At 44.7% G+C, this 17,367-nt stretch overlaps 1 protein-coding gene and 1 pseudogene across 9 annotated transcripts in view; one reads left to right on the top strand and one right to left on the bottom strand.

Moving 5' to 3' along the window:
* Positions 1–17,367, bottom strand: part of CEP250 (centrosomal protein 250) — a 62,422-nt gene that overhangs the window by 25,646 nt on the left and 19,409 nt on the right. For 7 of the 9 annotated variants that reach the window (XM_007963232.3, XM_007963262.3, XM_007963282.3 and 4 more), the window contains 7 exons: positions 16,990–17,172; positions 14,906–15,050; positions 13,954–14,100; positions 12,454–12,684; positions 11,128–11,321; positions 10,781–10,908; positions 10,408–10,577 (listed from right to left, as the gene is read on the bottom strand). In XM_007963232.3, coding sequence (XP_007961423.3) covers positions 10,408–10,577; positions 10,781–10,908; positions 11,128–11,321; positions 12,454–12,684; positions 13,954–14,100; positions 14,906–15,050; positions 16,990–17,172 — 1,198 coding nt within the window. Of the gene's footprint in view, positions 1–10,407; positions 10,578–10,780; positions 10,909–11,127; positions 11,322–12,453; positions 12,688–13,953; positions 14,101–14,905; positions 15,051–16,989; positions 17,173–17,367 lie in introns of those variants that run through there. The other 2 variants (XM_007963291.3, XM_037995018.2) reach the window with 2 other exon arrangements.
* On the top strand, positions 1,021–4,053 carry LOC140710168 (peptidyl-prolyl cis-trans isomerase-like 1 pseudogene; annotated as a pseudogene).

The raw sequence follows: 17,367 nt of genomic DNA, 5'->3' as shown, positions 1-17,367 counted from the left end.
CGCCACCATTCCCAGATAATTTTTTTGTATTTTTAGTAGCAACAGGGTTTCACCATGTTGGCTAGGCTGGTTTTGAATTCCTAACCTCAACTGATCTGTGTGCCAGGGCCTCCCAAAATGCTAGGATTACAGGTGTGAGCCAGTGCGCCCAGCCAACACATTCATGCCTCAAAGCCTTTACTCATATTTCCTTCTACCTGGAAAGCCCTTCTCCACCCCCACTCCATCATTCCTCACAGCTAAACTGACACTTCCTTGGTGAAGCCTTCCCAGACCATACAATTGACAGTAGTCTGGCTGGACATGGTAGTTCATGCCTATTATCCCATCACTTTGCGAGGCCGAGGAAAGATGATCACTTGAGCCCAAGAGTTTGAGACCAGCCTAGGCAACATGATGAAACCCCTTATCTACAAAAAAATACAAAAATTAGTCGGGTGTGGTGGTTCACTCCTGTGGTCTCAGCTACTTAGGAGGCTGAGGTAGGAGGATCACTTGAGGCCAGGAGGGCCTTGAGAGTGAGGCTGCAGTAAGCCCTGATCACGCCACTACACTCCAGCCTGGGCAACAGAGCGAGACCCTGTCTCAAAAGAAATAATAATAATAAAAAGAAAAAAAGAGGTCTTCCTTTGTTCTTACTTATAAAACCCAGCAATGTGTAATGTCACAGTTATAGGACAGTCGTGAATGACAAATCATTTTACCCTCTGGTTCAAAAAGCCAAAGACAGAGGGTATAGCTCAGTGGCAGAGTATGTGACTACAAAAAGCCAAAGCCAACTGTAAAAACATAAAAAAGATGAATGTTAATAGCAGTCGCAAGTGTTAAAAAAACTGATCTATTTGCTCTATGTGAGTTAGAAGTGTGTTATAGCTACAAGAAGAGCTAATTCTGTGATGTGTAGGAAGTAACAGTCCAGCATTGCTGGTATGACCACGAACGGAATATTCTGCCCAGTTCAAAGTGCCACCTTCGCACTGGGACATGAGTAAATTGTAACATGCCTAGAGGAAAGTAACCATGTCGGTGGGGTATTTCAAGCAAATCTAAGGCTCATTTGTTCCTGGTAATAGATTTTGGTTCAACATGAATTTCCTAATAACTACATCTATCTAAAATAAATGGGCAGCCAAGCGATGGAATACAACAGGAGCTAAGCAACCATTCGGAAGGGACATTACAGAGGTGGACAAAGCAGAAATGGTTTGGAGTTTGGGTCCTGAATCCCTTATCTACCCCTTATTAGCCATGTAACCCTGACTTCTCTTTTTATATTTTATTTATTGAGAGATGGGGATCTTACTATGTCGCCCAGGCTGGTCTCAAACTCCTGGCCTCTAGCGATCCTTCCGCCTTGGCCTCTCAAATTGTTGGGATTACAGGTGTAAGCTACCATGCCCAGCCCTGAGTGACTTCTCTATGCATTTATTCACCTTTATTGTGTGAATAAAGCATTCAGCATGGTGCTTGGCATGGAGAAGTGCTTAATAAGTGTCCAATATCATTACTCTTAAAAGGGAGACAGGCAGTAGATGGAAGAATAAAGAATACAACTGCCAAGAGTGTTTCTTTTTTTTTTTTTTTTCTTCTTTGAGACAGAGTCTCACTCTGTTGCCCAGGCTGGAGTGCAGTGGTGTGATCTCGGCTCACTGCAACCTCCACCTCCCTAGTTCAAGCAATTCCCCTGCCTCAGCATCCCAAGTAGCTGGGATTACAGGTGCACACCACCACACCTGGTAATTTTTTTGTATTTTTAGTAGAGACGGGGTGTCACCATGTTGGCCAGACTGGTCTCGAACTCCTGACCTCAGGCAATCCACACACCCAGGCCTCCCAAAGTGCTGGGATTACAGGTGTGAGCCACCATGCCCGGCCTCCCAAGAGTGTTTCCAATTGCTAGGATTCCAGGAGAAGGCAGTCACTGTTAAAACTAACAGGCTGTCGAGAGTTGTAAGAGGGCAGTTAACCTGCTCAATCATAGAGAAACAGTAAAGTGGGACAATCAGAAGTCAGGAGGATTAGCTGAATCAGAGAAAAGGAAAAGGGAGAAAAGGCCCTTTCATGACCCAAATATGGCCACTATAGTCAATCCTTTTAGGGAAACCAAGGCCACGTAGGTAGCTGGTTTATCATTCAGAAGTTTCATAGCATCTTTTATTTACAGAGTTTTCAGTACATGGTATACATCTGATTCCTGCTAGGGAACTGCCTTCTGGATAGTGTTCATTCAGCAAATACTTTTAAGCACCGACTATAGACTAGGCACATAATTCCAAAAATAAGCAAACTTCTGGTTATCATCTTGCCAACAAGCCTGCCCCATAATAACAATCAAATTATAAATACACATAAAGCACAAGTCAACTTCCATTTCCAGATACTTGATAAACAAGATCTCTGAACCCTCCAGCTATGAAATAGCAAAAAGTGCTGGATAAAATATTAAATATGTATTTTAATGTCACAGAACCAGCAGGAAAATAATAAAAATTCCACAGAAGCCAAAAGCAAAGAAAGACTTGTGGTGTAAGCCAGGTGTGGTGGCTCACACCTATAATCCCAGCACTTTGGGAGGTTGGGGCAGGAGGATTGCTCGAAGCTAGGAGTTCGAGACCAGCCTAGGCAACAAAGCGAGATCACATCTTTACAAAAAAAAAAAAAAATTAGCCAGGCATGATGGTGCATGCCTGTAGTCCTAGCTAGTCTGGAGGCTGAGGCAGAAGGATTGCTTAAACCCAGGAGTTTGAAGCTGCAGTAAGCTAGAGTTGTACCACTGCACTCCAGCCTGGGCGACAGCAAGACCTTGTCTTAAGGTCAGAAGTTCAAGACCAGCCTGGCTGATGTGGTGAAACCCAGTCTCTACCAAAAAATACAAAAATTAGCCAGGTGTGGTGGCACATGCCTGTAATCCCAGCTACTTGGGAGGCTGAAGCATGAGAATTAGTTGAACCCAGGAGGCAGAGCTGAAATATCACCACTGCCTGGGCAAGACTCTCTCCAAAAGAAAAAAAAGTAAATCCACTATCTTTCACCCAATGCAAATGTAATTTAGAATTTAAAATAAAAATAAAGGCAATTGCTAGAGAAGCATTCCACCATCAGCTTCGCTCTGGCGGCAATTCCCCCAGATTCCTGGCAGCCACCCAACGTTTACTTGGAGACCAGCACGGGAATCATTGTGCTGGAGCTGTACTGGAAGCATGCTCCAAAGACCTGTAAGAACTTTGCTGAGTTGGCTCGTCGAGGTTACTACAACGGTACAAAATTCCACAGAAATTATCAGACTTCATGATCTAAGGAGGTGACCCAACAGGGACAGGTCGAGGTGGTGCATCTATCTATGGCAAACAGTTTGAAGATGAACTTCATCCAGATTTGAAATTCACGGGGGCTAGAATTCTCACGATGGCCAATGCGGGGCCAGACACCAATGGCAGCCAGGTCCTTGTGACCCTCGCCCCCACCCAGTGGCTCGACGGCAAACACACCATTTTTGGCCGAGTGTGCCAGGGCATAGGAATGGTGAATCATGTGGGAATGGCAGAAACAAACTCCCAGGACCGCCCTGTGGATGATGTGAAGATCATTAAGGCATACCCTTCTGGGTAGACTTGCTACCCTCTTGAGCAGCTCTTCTGAGATGGCCCCAGTGGACCAGCTTCCAGATGACATAGAATGACATGTAATGCTAAATTTCATTTTGGCTTTGCAAATCATGAAGCTTAGGAGCCCTGGGGTCTTGGGTGAGTTAGGGATGGAAGTACATTTTAATAGGATGCTTCTTTTCTCTTCCCCCAGTGCCTAGGTTGCCAGAGCATTTGCACAAATGCCCCTGTTTACCGATAGGTGACTACTTACTACACATGACTCATAATGCTGCTTCTTGTGCATGTCTGCTCTGATATACTTCGAACAATGTAGCAGACACTGTCATTTCTCAGTGGTTTTGCCTAACCAAACGTCTTCCTAAGGAGATTTGTATTCTGGCCTACACTGCAGTCCTTGATTGTTGACAGTCACAGAATTCCAAACCAAGTAGTGTCTATCAGCCCTTTTAACTATGTGCACACCCTATTTCAGTCTTACATTTGTTCTTCTAGGGAAAGTATGCATCTCTCTATATATTTTCCCTCTCAAAACCAGAACATCAACACTGCTGTTTCTGACACTTCAGACATCCCATGCAAAGCCACACTGAATTTTTGCCAAATGAAATATGCATCCAACAATCAAGTTTCTAAGAAGGTGTCAAGTGGGGAATAATACTGTATAATAATCAAGAAATTAATTTATTAAAAGGAAGCAGAAGCATTGACCATCTTTTTTCCAGAGAAGAGGAGAAATCTGTAGTGAGCAAAGGACAGACCATGAATCCTCCTTCAGAAGTAGTCCTCTCAGAAAGGAGAAGTGCCACTCAAGTTCTTTTAACCCAAGACTTTAGAGAAATTAGGTCTGAGATTTTTATATGTTCAGTTGTTTATGTATAAAAATAACTTTCTGGATTTTGTGGGAAGGAGTAGGAGAGGAAGGAAGTTAATACCTATGTAATACATAGAAACTTCCAAAATAAAATGCCATTGATGGTTGAAAAAAATAAATAAATAAAAATAAGGCAGGTGGCTGGGCGTGGTAGCTCACACCTGTAATCCCCAGCACTTTGGGAGGCCAAGGTGGGCAGATTACCTGAGCCCAGGAGTTCAAGATCAGCCTGGGTAACATGACATAACCAATAAAAAAAAAAAAATTACAAAAATTAGCCAGGCATGGTGGTTCATGCCTGTGATCCCAGCTACTCAGGAGGCTGGAGAGGATCACTTGAGCCCGTGAGGTCGAGGCTGTAGTAAGCCATGATTGTACCACTGCACTCTAGCCTAAGTGACAGAGCAAGACCTTGTCTCAAAAAAAAAAAAAAAAAAAAAAAAAAAAAAAAAAAGGCCAGGTAGATGCCTGTAATCCTAGCTACTCAGTCAGGAGGCTGAGGCAGGAGTATCACGAGCCTGGGAGTTTGAGGCTGCAGTGAGCTATGATTGTGCCAGTATACTCTAGCCTGGGTGACCAGAGCAAGATCTTGTCTCTAAACAAAACAAGCAAACAGACAAAAATCTGGACTGGGGTTAATAAATTATAGTATGTGGGCCAAATCTGGCTCACCACCTGTTGCTCTGTGGCTGTGAGCTAAAAGTGGTTTTTACTTTTTTTTTTTTGAGACAGAGTCTCACTCTGTCACCCAGGCTGAAGTGCAATGGTACAATCTTGGATCACTGCAACCTCCACCTCTCAGGTTCAAGCGATTGTCCTGCCTCAGCCTCCCAAGTAGCTGGGACTACAGGTATATGCCACCACACCCAGCTAATATTTTTGTATTCTTAGTAGAGATGGGGTTTCACCATGTTGGCCAGACTGGTCTCGAACTCCTGACCTCAGGTGATCCGCCCGCCTAGGCCTCCCAAAGTGCGGGGATTATAGGTGTGAGCCACTGTACCCAGCCTTTACCTTTTAGGCTTTTTTTTTTTTTTTTTTTTTTAAAGAGACAGGGTCTTGCTATGTTGCCCTGGTTGGTCTCAACCAATTGTCCTGCCTCAGCCTCCCAAAGTGGTGGGATTATAAGCATGAGCCACTGCATCTAGCCTTTACATTTTTAATGGTTAAAAACAATAATGTTTTGTGGCCGGGCGCAGTGGCTCAGGCCTGTAATCCCAGCACTTTGGGAGGCCGAGACGGGCGGATCACGAGGTCAGGAGATCGAGACCATCCTGGCTAACATGGTGAAACCCCGTCTCCACTAAAAAATACAAAAAACTAGCCGGGCGAGGTGGCGGGCGCCTGTAGTCCCAGCTACTCGGGAGGCTGAGGCAGGAGAATGGCATAAACCTGGGAGGCGGAGCTTGTAGTGAGCCGAGATCCGGCCACTGCACTCCAGCCTGGGCGACAGAGCGAGACTCCGTCTCAAAAAAATAATAATAATAATAATAATGTTCTGTGACATGTGAAAATTATATGAAATTCACATTTCAGTATCCATACATAAAGTTTTATTTGAGCACAGTCATGCTCGTTTGTTTATATATCGCTGCTTCTGCACTACAATTGCAAAGTTAGGTAATTGTGACAGAGACCCTATGATCTGCAAAGCCTAGTATACAGTCCTTAACAAAAAGTCAGACATGGTGTACTGTGCCTGTGGTCCCAGCTATTCAGGAGGCTGAGACAGGAGGATCCCTTGAGCCCAGGAGCTCAAGATCAGCCTGAGCAACATAGTGATAGTCCATCTCTAAAAAGAAAAAAAAAATGCCTATCTCTGGGCTATAGTGACCTCAGCTTAAGGGAGAAAAGGCAAAAAGAAGGAAGAGATGGGGAGGAAGGGAGAAAAAGAAACCGGAGGGATGTGGAGAGGGGACAAAACAAAATAAACTCTATAGAAGGAAATTATCAAGGAAATATGCTTATCTCAACCTTGATACAAGGTAGGAAAAAAGTCTCCTCTGAGAATTCATAACCAGAAGCTAAGCTGCACATGGGGTCTGGGTCTGACTGTGGGTCAAAAAACTTTAAACAGAAAATTTACTTTAAGGTGGTCCTGGGATGCTGGTCCTCCAGCTTCCTGACAGAAGCATAAACAATCCTCTGAGGAAAAACTCCTTTGCCTCAGGCCTAAAAAGATTCCCACAGAAAAACTTCCTCAGAACAAAGGTCTCTGGGGGGAAAAAAGAAAATATAAAAAGAAAAAAGAAAAAAAAAGGAAAATTTCCAAAGAACATGAGCTCATAGTCAAGAATCACAAAAACACAGGGAAACAAGTCCATGAGTAATAGCCAACAGAAACAACAAATTACAGAACCAGACCCCAAAACATTAATTAATAGTTACTGGAATTACTAGACAGGACACAAGTATGTTTCATATGTTTGAAAGAAGGGACTGAAAATACAAATTAGGGAAAAGAGACTGAAAAAAATGACCAAGAAGATATGAAAAAATAACCAAATAGAATGTCTAGAAAAAAACTTAAAAAGTGAAATTTAAAACTTGGTAAATAGACTAAACATCAGATTCGACATAGCTTAAAAGGAAAATCAGTAACTAGATGAGAGATCTGAAAAAAATAATCCAGAACACAGCATAGGAAGAGAAAAGTAAACATGTAAAATGCAAGAGGCAGTGAAAGACAGAGTAAAAGAAGGATAGAGTAAAAAGGTCTGACATACAACTAACCAGAGTACAGAAAGAGAGAAGTATGGTGGCATGCACCTGTAGTCCCAGCTTATGTGGGAGGCTGAGGTGAGAGGATGGTTTGAGCGCAGGAGTTCGAGACCAGCCTGGGCAACACAGCAAGACCCCATCTCTAAAAAAATAATAATAATAAAATTAAAATTAAAAAATTAGCTGGGCATGGTGGCGCGTGCCTGTAGTTCCAGCTAGTTGGAGGCTGTGGCAGGAGGAATCACTTGAGCTCAGGAGTTTGAGGCTGCAGTGAGCTATGATTGTACCACTATACTCTAGCCTGGGTAACAGGGCAAGACCCTGTCTCTAAAAAAATAATTAAAAAAAATTTTTTTTGTTTTGAGATGGAGTTTCATTCTTGTTGTCCAGGCTGGAGTGCAATGGTGTCATCTCAGCTCATCACAACTTCCACCTCCCAGGTTCAAGTGATTCTCCTGCCTCAGCCTCCCTAGTAGCTAGGATTACAGGGATGTGCTACCACAACCGGCTAATTTTGTATATTTAGTGGAGATGGGGTTTCTCCATGTTGGTGGGGCTGGTCTCGAACTCCCGACCTCAGGTGATTCGCCCACTTCAGCCTCCCAAAGTGCTGGGATTACAGATGTGAGCCACCACAACCAGCCAAAAATAAAAAATTTTTTTAAAGAGTAAATAAATAAAAGCAGGACAGCAGGAAAGACATAATATTGAAGAGATAATATATGAGAATTTTCCAGAATTGATGTTTCAACATGAAATCTTAACTTCAGGAAGTCTAAGAAATTCCAACCAAATAAAAGAAATACACATCTAAACACAAGAAATTGCTGGGCATGGTCTCATGCCTTTAATCCCAGCACTTTGGGAGGCTGAGGCAGGTGGATCACTTGAGCCCAGGAGTTTGAGACCAGCCTGGCAACACGGTGAAACCCCATCTCTACTAAAAATACAAAAAAATTAGCCGGGCACGGTGGTACATGCCTGTAATCCCAGCTACTCTAGAGGCTGAGGCAGGATAACTGCATGAAGTCAGGAGGTGGAGGTTGCAGTGAGCCGAGATTGCACCACTGCACTCCAGCCTGGGTGACAGAGCAAGACTCTGTCTCAAAAAAATAAAAAAATAATAAATAAATAAACACAAGAAATTGTGGAATTATTAAAATGAAAGCTAACTTCTCAATACCAACAATGTTGAGAGAAAATAATTCTCATCCTAGAAACTTATATCTGAATTTTTTACTTAGTGAATCTATCTATCTATCTATCTATCTATCTATCTATCTATCTATCTATCTATCTATCTATTTTTTTTAACCCTGAACAAAGCCAGAAACTATCTTTCAAGAATAAAAGTAGGCTGGGCGTGTGGCTCACATCTGTAATCCCAACACTTCGGGAGGCCAAGGGCGGGTGGATTGCTTGAGCCCAGGAGTTTGAGACCAGCCTGGGAAACATGGTGAAACCCCATCTCTACCAAAAATACAAAAAAAAAAAAAAAAAAAAAAATTAATCAGGCATGATGGCATATGCCTATAATCCCAGCTACCCAGGAGGCTGAGGTGGGAGGATCACCTGAGCCCAGGAGGTCGAGGCTGCAGTCGGCCATGATCACACCACTGCACTCCAGTCTGGGTGACAGAGTGAGACCCTGCCTCAATAAAAGAATAAAAATAAAATAGAAACATCTTCAGACAATTAACTACCAACAGACCCTTACCAAAGAAAATCCTACTTCAGGCAAAAGAAAAATAAATCTGAATAGAAAGTCTGATATGCAAGAAGGAATGGTGAACAGAAAAGGTATAAATTCATTGTTGTATCTGAACAAATATTAACTGTATAAAACAATAAAAAATCATAAATTGTGGTGTTAAACTAGTTAGAACTGAGCACACCAAACAAAACAGCCTATAAATTAGGGAGGAGTGAAACAAGTAAAACGTTCTTTTTTCTTTTTTTGAGACAGGGTCTCACTCTGTCACTCAGGCTGGAATGCAGTGATGCTCAGCTCACCCCAGCCTTAACCTCCTGGGCTCAAGTGATCCTCCCCCCTCAGCCTTCCAAGTAGCTGGGACTACAGTGGGTACCACCATCCCTGGCTAATTTTTGTATTTTTTTTTTGTAGGGAATGGGGTTTCGCCATGTTTTCCAGGCTGGTCTCAAACTCCTGGGCTCAAGCAATCTGCCCACCTCAGCCTCCCAAAGTGCTGAGATGACAGGCGTGAGCCACTGTGCCTGGCCCAGGTAAAATGTTCTAAGACCCTTGTATCATTCAGGAAAAGGGTAAAACTACTGAACCTTGAGATTCTATTAAGTATATGTTTAAAAATATTAAAGGTAACCACTAACAGGATTTTTAAAATAAAGTACATATTATCCACAGTTGCAGAGAGAAAAAAGAGGTGAGAAAAGAATACAACTTAATCACCCAACTTAATCCTCTGAAAGAAGTTAAGAAAGGTACTTTCCCCTCCCTAAAAGATATAAAAACGGCTGTACCCTGCACTTTAGGAGGCCGAGGCAGGTGGATCACAAGGTCAGTTTGACACCAGCCTGGCCAACATGGTGAAACCCTGTCTCTACTAAAAATATAAAAATTAGCCGGGTGTGGTGGCGCACACCTGTAATCCCAGCTACTTAGGAGGCTGAGGCAGGAGAATCACCTGAACCCAGGAGGCGGAGGTTGCAGTGGGCCAAGATCGCACCACTGCACTCCAGCCTGAGGGACAGAGTGCTACTCTGTCTCAAGAGAAAAAAAAAAAGATATAAAAAGGTAGGACAAATAACCTAAGATGGCATAAATAAATCCAAATACAACTAAAATCACAATAAAACCAAATGGACTAAATTACATAATTAAAAGACAAAACACAGTTCTGAACTGCACAAGAATGCATCCAAGATATTCCTCTCCCCGGTTTTCATCCTGAGGCCAGTTTAATAATCCTAAATCCCAGGGCCCACTCTCAATTCTCTGTACACACCAACATAACAACAATAATAATGGCTAACACAAATAGAGAGCCCACTATATGCCAGGAACTACTCTTAGTGCTTTTCATATATTAACTCATTTAATAGCAGGAAGTTGGATTTTACAGGTTGGGGACCAAATTTCACTCATACGAGCAGCAATAACTGGACCAAGAGGCAGCAGGTGGAACACTCATGGAAGGGAGACCATCCCCGGCCACATCGACCACTTACCCATTTCTCCCGGAGCCGGTTCACCTCCTCCTCATGGGCTGCCTTCTGCTGCTCCAAGGCAGTCTTCCCTTCTTGCTCAGCCCGGGCCAGCTGTCTGGCTGCAGCATCCCGCTCCTGCTCTGCCTGGCTCCGTTCAGTGTCCAGTTCAAGCTTCAGGCACCTCACTTCCCCTAACATGCCAGGGACAGGATCAGGCCTCTGCCTCCTCCTTTTACCTAATAAAACTCTCCCTCTCCCCTGACCTCATGAGCAACTCTCATCTCAGAGGACCTGCACCCTGCTGGAGAAGGACCTCTAATTGTCTCCCACTGTCTTCCTGTCTCTTCGACATCTCCATGGAATGGAGTGCGCCCCATCCCAGTTGGGTTCTCACCTTGGATTACTTCCTTGGCTTGAGTGACAGTTTGAATCTGGACCTCCAGCTGCCCCTTGGTGACCTCTATCACAGAATTTTGTTGTTGGGCTTCAAACAGACTGCTCTCTAGTAGCTCCTTGGCTGAGCTGTGAGGTTCAGGAATCAGAAGAGTTTCTTACCCATCAAGCCCCTTACCCTTCCTCAAGAGGAGTTGGGTTCTAAGTACTGGCTACCTGGAGAAGTTAGGGGGGCAATTATAAATTCATAATCAATTTAGGACCTACATACTTACGGCAGGGAGCTTAGCTTCACGCCTTTGCCTTGCAAAGCTCTCTGTGCTTGGCTGAATTGAGTCTGGGCCCTACCTGAGCCCCTGGAGTTGTTCAGCGAGGTCCTGCCGGTCGCGCTCCACAGCCTGCAGCCGCACCTCCAGAGCCGCTTTCTCTCGTACTAGGGCCTCCTTCTCCTGGACTGCCCTGGCAAGCACTTCTTCCTGTCGCTTTGCCTCCTGATGTAGCTGCTCCAGCTGAGTCGTGGCTGCCTCCTGCTGGTGATGTGACTGAGGAGAAGAATGTGGTGAGAGATGGAGCAGAGCCTGGATTCCCCCTGGGGCCGCTACCACCAGGTTAGGGTCATTGGCTCTTCAGAGATTCTGGACCCAGCTCTGTGAGCCTGGATTGCTTACCCAATAGCATGCGGCATTTATCTATTTCCCTGATCAGCCCACAGATCCCCCAGCCCAGGAAGAATGCTCCCCTGTGAGCAAGACCCTGTGCTAGGGACAGCTTGACACCTGCCCCTAAGGAGGTTTTAGTCTTGAGAAGATGCACACATAATACTAGGAAGAAAGTCATCAATGTCCCGAGAAAGGGACTCTGTGAAGGGAGAATCGGTACAATTATTAGGACAATGAGAGGTTGTGTAGAGGAGAAAGATGACCTTTGAGCCAGTTCATTCACTGGCTCAGGAAAAAAATTTACTCAGTCCCTGTTATGTGGTAGGCACTATGTTAAAAGCTGGAGGAATAAAAACAACTAAGACATAGCTTTGCCTTCAAAGAGCTTTTGGTCTAATGGTGAAGACATATAAACAGATAATTATAGCATGAGGAATGTGGTGGTTAAAATAAGCATACAGTGCTATCAGAGTATAAGGAGAAGCTTCTAATTTAAACTGGGTGGTGTGAAGTAGTGGAGAATTAGTGAAGAATTCTTTTTGTTTTTTTGAGACAGAGTGTCATTCTGTTGCCCAGGTTGGAGTGCAGTGGCACGATCTCGGCTCACTGCAACCTCCGCTTCCCAGGTTCAAGCGAGATTCTCCTGCCTCAGCCTCCTGAGTAGCTGGGATTACAGGTGCGTGCCACCACACCAGGCTAATTTATGTATTTTTAGTAGAGACAGGGTTTCACTATGTTGGTCAGGCTGGTCTCGAACCTCTGACCTTATGATCCGCCTGCCTCGGCCTCCCAAACTGCTGGGATTACAGGCATGAGACACTGCGCCCAGCCTCAGTGAAGAATTCTTATAGGCATTCTTTTTTTAAAATTGGAAGATATACTGCAAACTAGTAACACTGATCATTTCTAGGAAGTAAGACTTTTTCACTTTCCAGATAATTTCTGTAGTGTTTTAATTTTTTATAATGAGCATGTATTACACCTAAATGTGATGGTGTCCATTTTGCCTTCTTACCTCGCTTAGTTTCTTTTGAATTTCTTCCTTCTCTTCTTGGATGCCCCTGAGATCTGCCTGCAGCTCAGCCCCAGCCTCCTCAGCTTTCTGCAGCTGAACCTCCAGGTGAGTGTTCTTTTCCCACAGGGCTTCCCTCCTCTTCTCTGCCTCCGCCAGGTCTACCTGCAAAGCGTTCCTCATCTGCTCTGCGGCCTCCATTCTGCTGCACACAGACTGGTTCTCCTCCTCTAACTACTAGCCAAAAAGGGAAGGGAGTATAGGCATCAAAGACAAATGATTAGTTTAGGAATCAAATGCTAAGACTGAAATCCAAGTGGGATATGAATCTATTCTCCAAAGATGAACAAAGGAGTGTTTATAAGATGGGGGGAAAATCCATTCATTTGATCTAGTGCCTATATTCCAGGTACTAGATGGGCTGGATGCTGGGGATGGAGATATGAAAGGCAAAATCCTGCTCTCAAATAATTCAGAATAATGGAATAGAAAACACTCAAGGAAACAGAGGTTGCAAGGAGGTTCCATCACTATAATTATAGGTTAAATTTGTAACCTATAGAAAAGATTCTTTGGGATTTAGGATCTTCAGCAGATTCTTTTCTGGTGATTGCTATTATCTCACCCAACAGAATTAACAACCTAGTCTTTGGCCAGGCATGGTGGCTCACACCTGTAATCCCAGGACTTCGGGAGGCTGAGGTGGATGGATCACCTGAGGTCAGGAGTTCGAGACCAGCCTGGCCAACGTGGTGAAACCCCATCTCTACTAAAAATACAAAAATTAGCCCGGGACAGCCAAGTGCAGTGACTCACGCCTGTAATCCCAGCACTTTGGGAGGCTGAGGCAGGTGGATCACCTGAGGTCAGGAGTTTGAGAACAGCCTGACCAACATTGTAAAACCCTGTCTTTACTAAAAATACAAAATTAGCCAGGTATGGTGATGCATGCCTGTAATCCCAGATATTCGGGAGGCTGAGGCAGGAGAATTGCTTGAACCTGGGATGCGGAGGTTGCAGTGAGCCAAGATCGTGCCACTGCACTCCAGCCTGGGCAACAAGAGCAAAATTCCATCTCAAAAAAAAATTAGCCAGGTGTGGTGACACATGCCTGTAATCCCAGCTACTCAGGAGGCTGAGGCAGGAGAACTGCTTGAACCCAGGAGATGGAGACTTCAGTGAGCTAAGATCACACCACTGCACTCCAGCCTAGGTGACAGAGAATCCATCTCAAGAAAACCCCAGCCAAAACCTAGTCTTCCTTCCAGAGGACATGGGCCCCTTCCCAACCTTAGTGACTTACCCTAAAGCCCAGAGCTGGTTCTGCTAGAGGTGTGGGAGGGGAATATTTATAATGGCTAAGCCCAATCCTTACAGTATTTGCTCTCCTCTGCATTGTAAATGTTCCTTTTGCTCATTTCAGACCTACATTTGGGAGCTGATCTGTCTTGCCCTCAGTTAGGGCCCAGCCCTTCCCTGGGGACCAGGAAAATCTTTGCTCACCTGGAGAAGCTGCTGGTTCAGCCCAACTTTATCTAAGGCCAAAGCCTCATTTAAGGCACTGAGCTTGACAGCTGCAGCCCGAAGATCAGCTACTTCTGTCTTCAGGGTGTTTTCAGAACTCGACAGCTCTGCAATTGACTGCTCTGCCTAAAAAACAGAGGGTTAAAGAGTTTCATATTTCCAGTTTTCCTGGAACAGTGAACAGTTCACATTCCCAATACTGCTGCTTTTTGGTACGAGATTAGTTAATACTCCATTCCCTCTCCTGCATTCTAAACAAGTTTTCCCTTGATTCATTCATTAAGCAGTAAGACGGGAGCTCACAGTATAGAGATACCAATGTTAGGATAGAGAAATGACTATGATTGTAATGACGCCACAGAAAATGTAAGCACAAAGTGCTCTGGGAACTCAAAAAAAATATTAATATAGTTTGGAAGAGTCAAATATGCTTGGTAGAGGAGTTGATGATTAAGTTGGGAATTGAGAGATGAGGAAGAGTTTGAGCATAAAGGAGGAGGAAAGAAGTAGTGCAGAGAAAGGGAAAAGTATATGCAGAGTATTGGAGTCATGAAAGAACATGGAATAACTGAAAAGGCAATTACTGCTCTGTGGCAGGAGCAAAGGATATGAGATGTTTAGGAAGGGTTTTGCAGTAGAAGGGGAGGCTAAAACACAGTTTGGGGCACCCGACAAAAAGTTTCGATGTGGCACCACAGAGCTAGAAAGCTATTGAATGGTTTTAAGAGACTGACATAACCAGGTTTATACTTTAGAAAACCCATTCTAATTCCAATATAGAGGGTATGTTGGAAGATAGAGAACCCAGAAGCAGACTAATGACTGAGGAAAGATGAGGGATCCTGGCTTGAAGGTGAAGAATGAGGCAGGCTGCATGGGAACATACTTTCAAAGCCGCCCACCCAGCAAGTGAGGAGAGAAGGCCACGCACCCTAGCCAGCGCTGCGGTCACTTCCGTTTGCTCTTGCCTCAGTAACTCCCCTTCCAGGCGACTTGACTCCAGGGCTTCCCGAAGAGTGATCAGTTCACTGAGTGATTCTGACTGTTTGGCTTCCAGGCCCACCAGCGTCTCCTGACTAAGATGGGAAGGAGAGGAGTCTAGAGGAACTCTTAGGGATGGGCTGTAACCCCAAAGGTAACAGGAATTTAATCACCTTTGCTATGCAACAGAATGACGATGGTCTATAAACACTGATAAGGAAAGACTTCTAAGACATGTCAAGTGAAAAAAAACCAAGGTGCAGAACAGTATATACATAATACACTACCTTTTATACAAGAAAGCGGGGGAAGAAAGAATATATGCCCATATTTGCATGAAGGAACACTGGCAAGATAAACAAGAAGTCAACTAAAATGGTTGCCTAAAGGGGGAAGGGAAATGGGATGGAGAAAGCACAAATGAGAGTGAGACTTCTCTCTATCTTCTTAGCTCACTGAAGCCTCAAACTCCTGGGGGCTCATGTGATCCTCCCATCTCACCCTGCCATGGCTACAGGCACATGCCACCACGTTCAGCTAATTTTTTGCTGTTCCTGTAGAGATAGAGGTCTCACTATGTTGCCCAGGCTGGTCTTAAACTCCTGGCCTCAAGGGATCCGCCCACTAAGGCCTTTGAAAGGGTTGGAATTACAGGGGTCCCTAGCCTTAAAATAGTTTTGACTTTTGAATCATATAAATGTATTATCAAGTCAGATAAATAAATTTAAAAACATATTACGATCTCTGTGGATTGTCTGCCCTTCTCCTTGGTACAGGGAGATCATTCTTAGCACAAGTCATGACCCTTACGACAGCCCTTCAAGCTTCCACTATTCATGACTACCAGGTACAAGGAACTGGGGCACAGGAGAGGAGGGAAATACAGCAAAGATGAAGATATATCCCTGCTCCCAGTTATTAAAGACCTACCATACGGCCAGGCACGGTGGCTCACGCCTGTAATCCCAGCACTTTGGGAGGCCGAGGCAGGCGGATCACAAGGTCAGGAGATCGAGACCATGGTGAAACCTCGTCTCTACTAAAAATAGAAAAAATTAGCCGGGCGCAGTGGCGGGCGCCTGTAGTCCCAGATACTTGGGAGGCTGAGGCAGGAGAATGGTGTGAACCCGGGAGGCGGAGCTTGCAGTGAGCCGAGATTGCACCACTGCACTCCAGCCTGGGCAACAGAGCGAGACTCTGTCTCAAAAAAAAAAAAAAAAAAAAGACCTACCATACGCCAGGTTCTATGCTGGCATTTTCCAAAACATTGCTCTCATCTTCCCAGCAACCCTTCAAGGTAAATATTATCATCATCATTCTACAAATAATCTGTCCATGTGACAGAGCCATAATTCAAACGAAGCTTTTGCCCAGCTCAAAGTCCTTGCTTTTTCTGTGACATCATAAAGGGGAATTTACAGATTAGCTGGGGCCATTGATTCTGGATTTCCCTTTCTTGACCAGCTAGCGCATTTCCCATTACTTCCCTGTGTAAGGCTTACCCTTTAGCCAGCCCAGCCCACTCTGAACATGCCATGAACCTTGCTGCCTCCTTTTCTGTGCTAATCTATTCCTTGAGCTCTTCTCCCACTCTCTATTAACCAAATAGGTCAAGGCCCAGCTCAGAGTCTACTCTCTCCTCCATAAAACATTCCCTAGTGCTCAATAATTAGCTGTCACTCCTGTGCTCCCAAAGGACTTAGTCTGAAACTCTATTTAACTCATACTTCATCCAGCCTCATGTCACAGTTAGTTGTCTGTCTTCTGGCAAGTTCCCTGAAATCAGGGCTTTTGTCTTATTCATTTCTGTATCCCCCTCAGTGTCTCATCCCATATGGGTGATCAACTAAGACTTAACCAACCATGAACTTTCCATATTCATCTTTCTGCAAAGGAAGAAGCAGCAAGTTAATCTGAACCCACTGCATGCCAGAGTTTTACATACTCTACTTTCTAAGAGAGGAGAGTAGGAGGGGAGGGTGTAGAATTGAAGGAAGACCAGGCCCCAGCGAGGAGGAGACTGGTCTCACTTACAGACGCGCCCTCTCCCGGACAGCCAGGTGCAGCTCCTCCTGCTGTTCCTCCTTCTGGCCCTGGGCAGAGTCCCCCTGCAGCTGAAGCTCCACATTTGCCCTTCGCAGGCGCCATGCCTCCTGCTCTAGCACCTCCAGCTTCTGCCGCAGCTCTTCCCTGGCCTTCTGCAGCAGCTCTCGCTCCCTGGAAGAAGGGAATCAGAGATGAGCAGAGACCGTGGGACCTAAAATTCTTTCTGGAAGCAGGCATTACAGGGTCAAAAGACCCTGTTTCAACATCCCATCTTCCCTTTTGAGTGTGAAACATTTTTATCATCACAAAGACTCCAACCCCCAAAGCTTGTTCTGGAGAAACAAGTGGAAACAGGGTAAAACAGTC

Source organism: Chlorocebus sabaeus, chromosome 2 (genome assembly GCF_047675955.1).
Source record: "Chlorocebus sabaeus isolate Y175 chromosome 2, mChlSab1.0.hap1, whole genome shotgun sequence".
NCBI lineage: Eukaryota > Metazoa > Chordata > Mammalia > Primates > Cercopithecidae > Chlorocebus > Chlorocebus sabaeus.
This window is presented reverse-complemented; position numbering and strand designations above follow the sequence as displayed.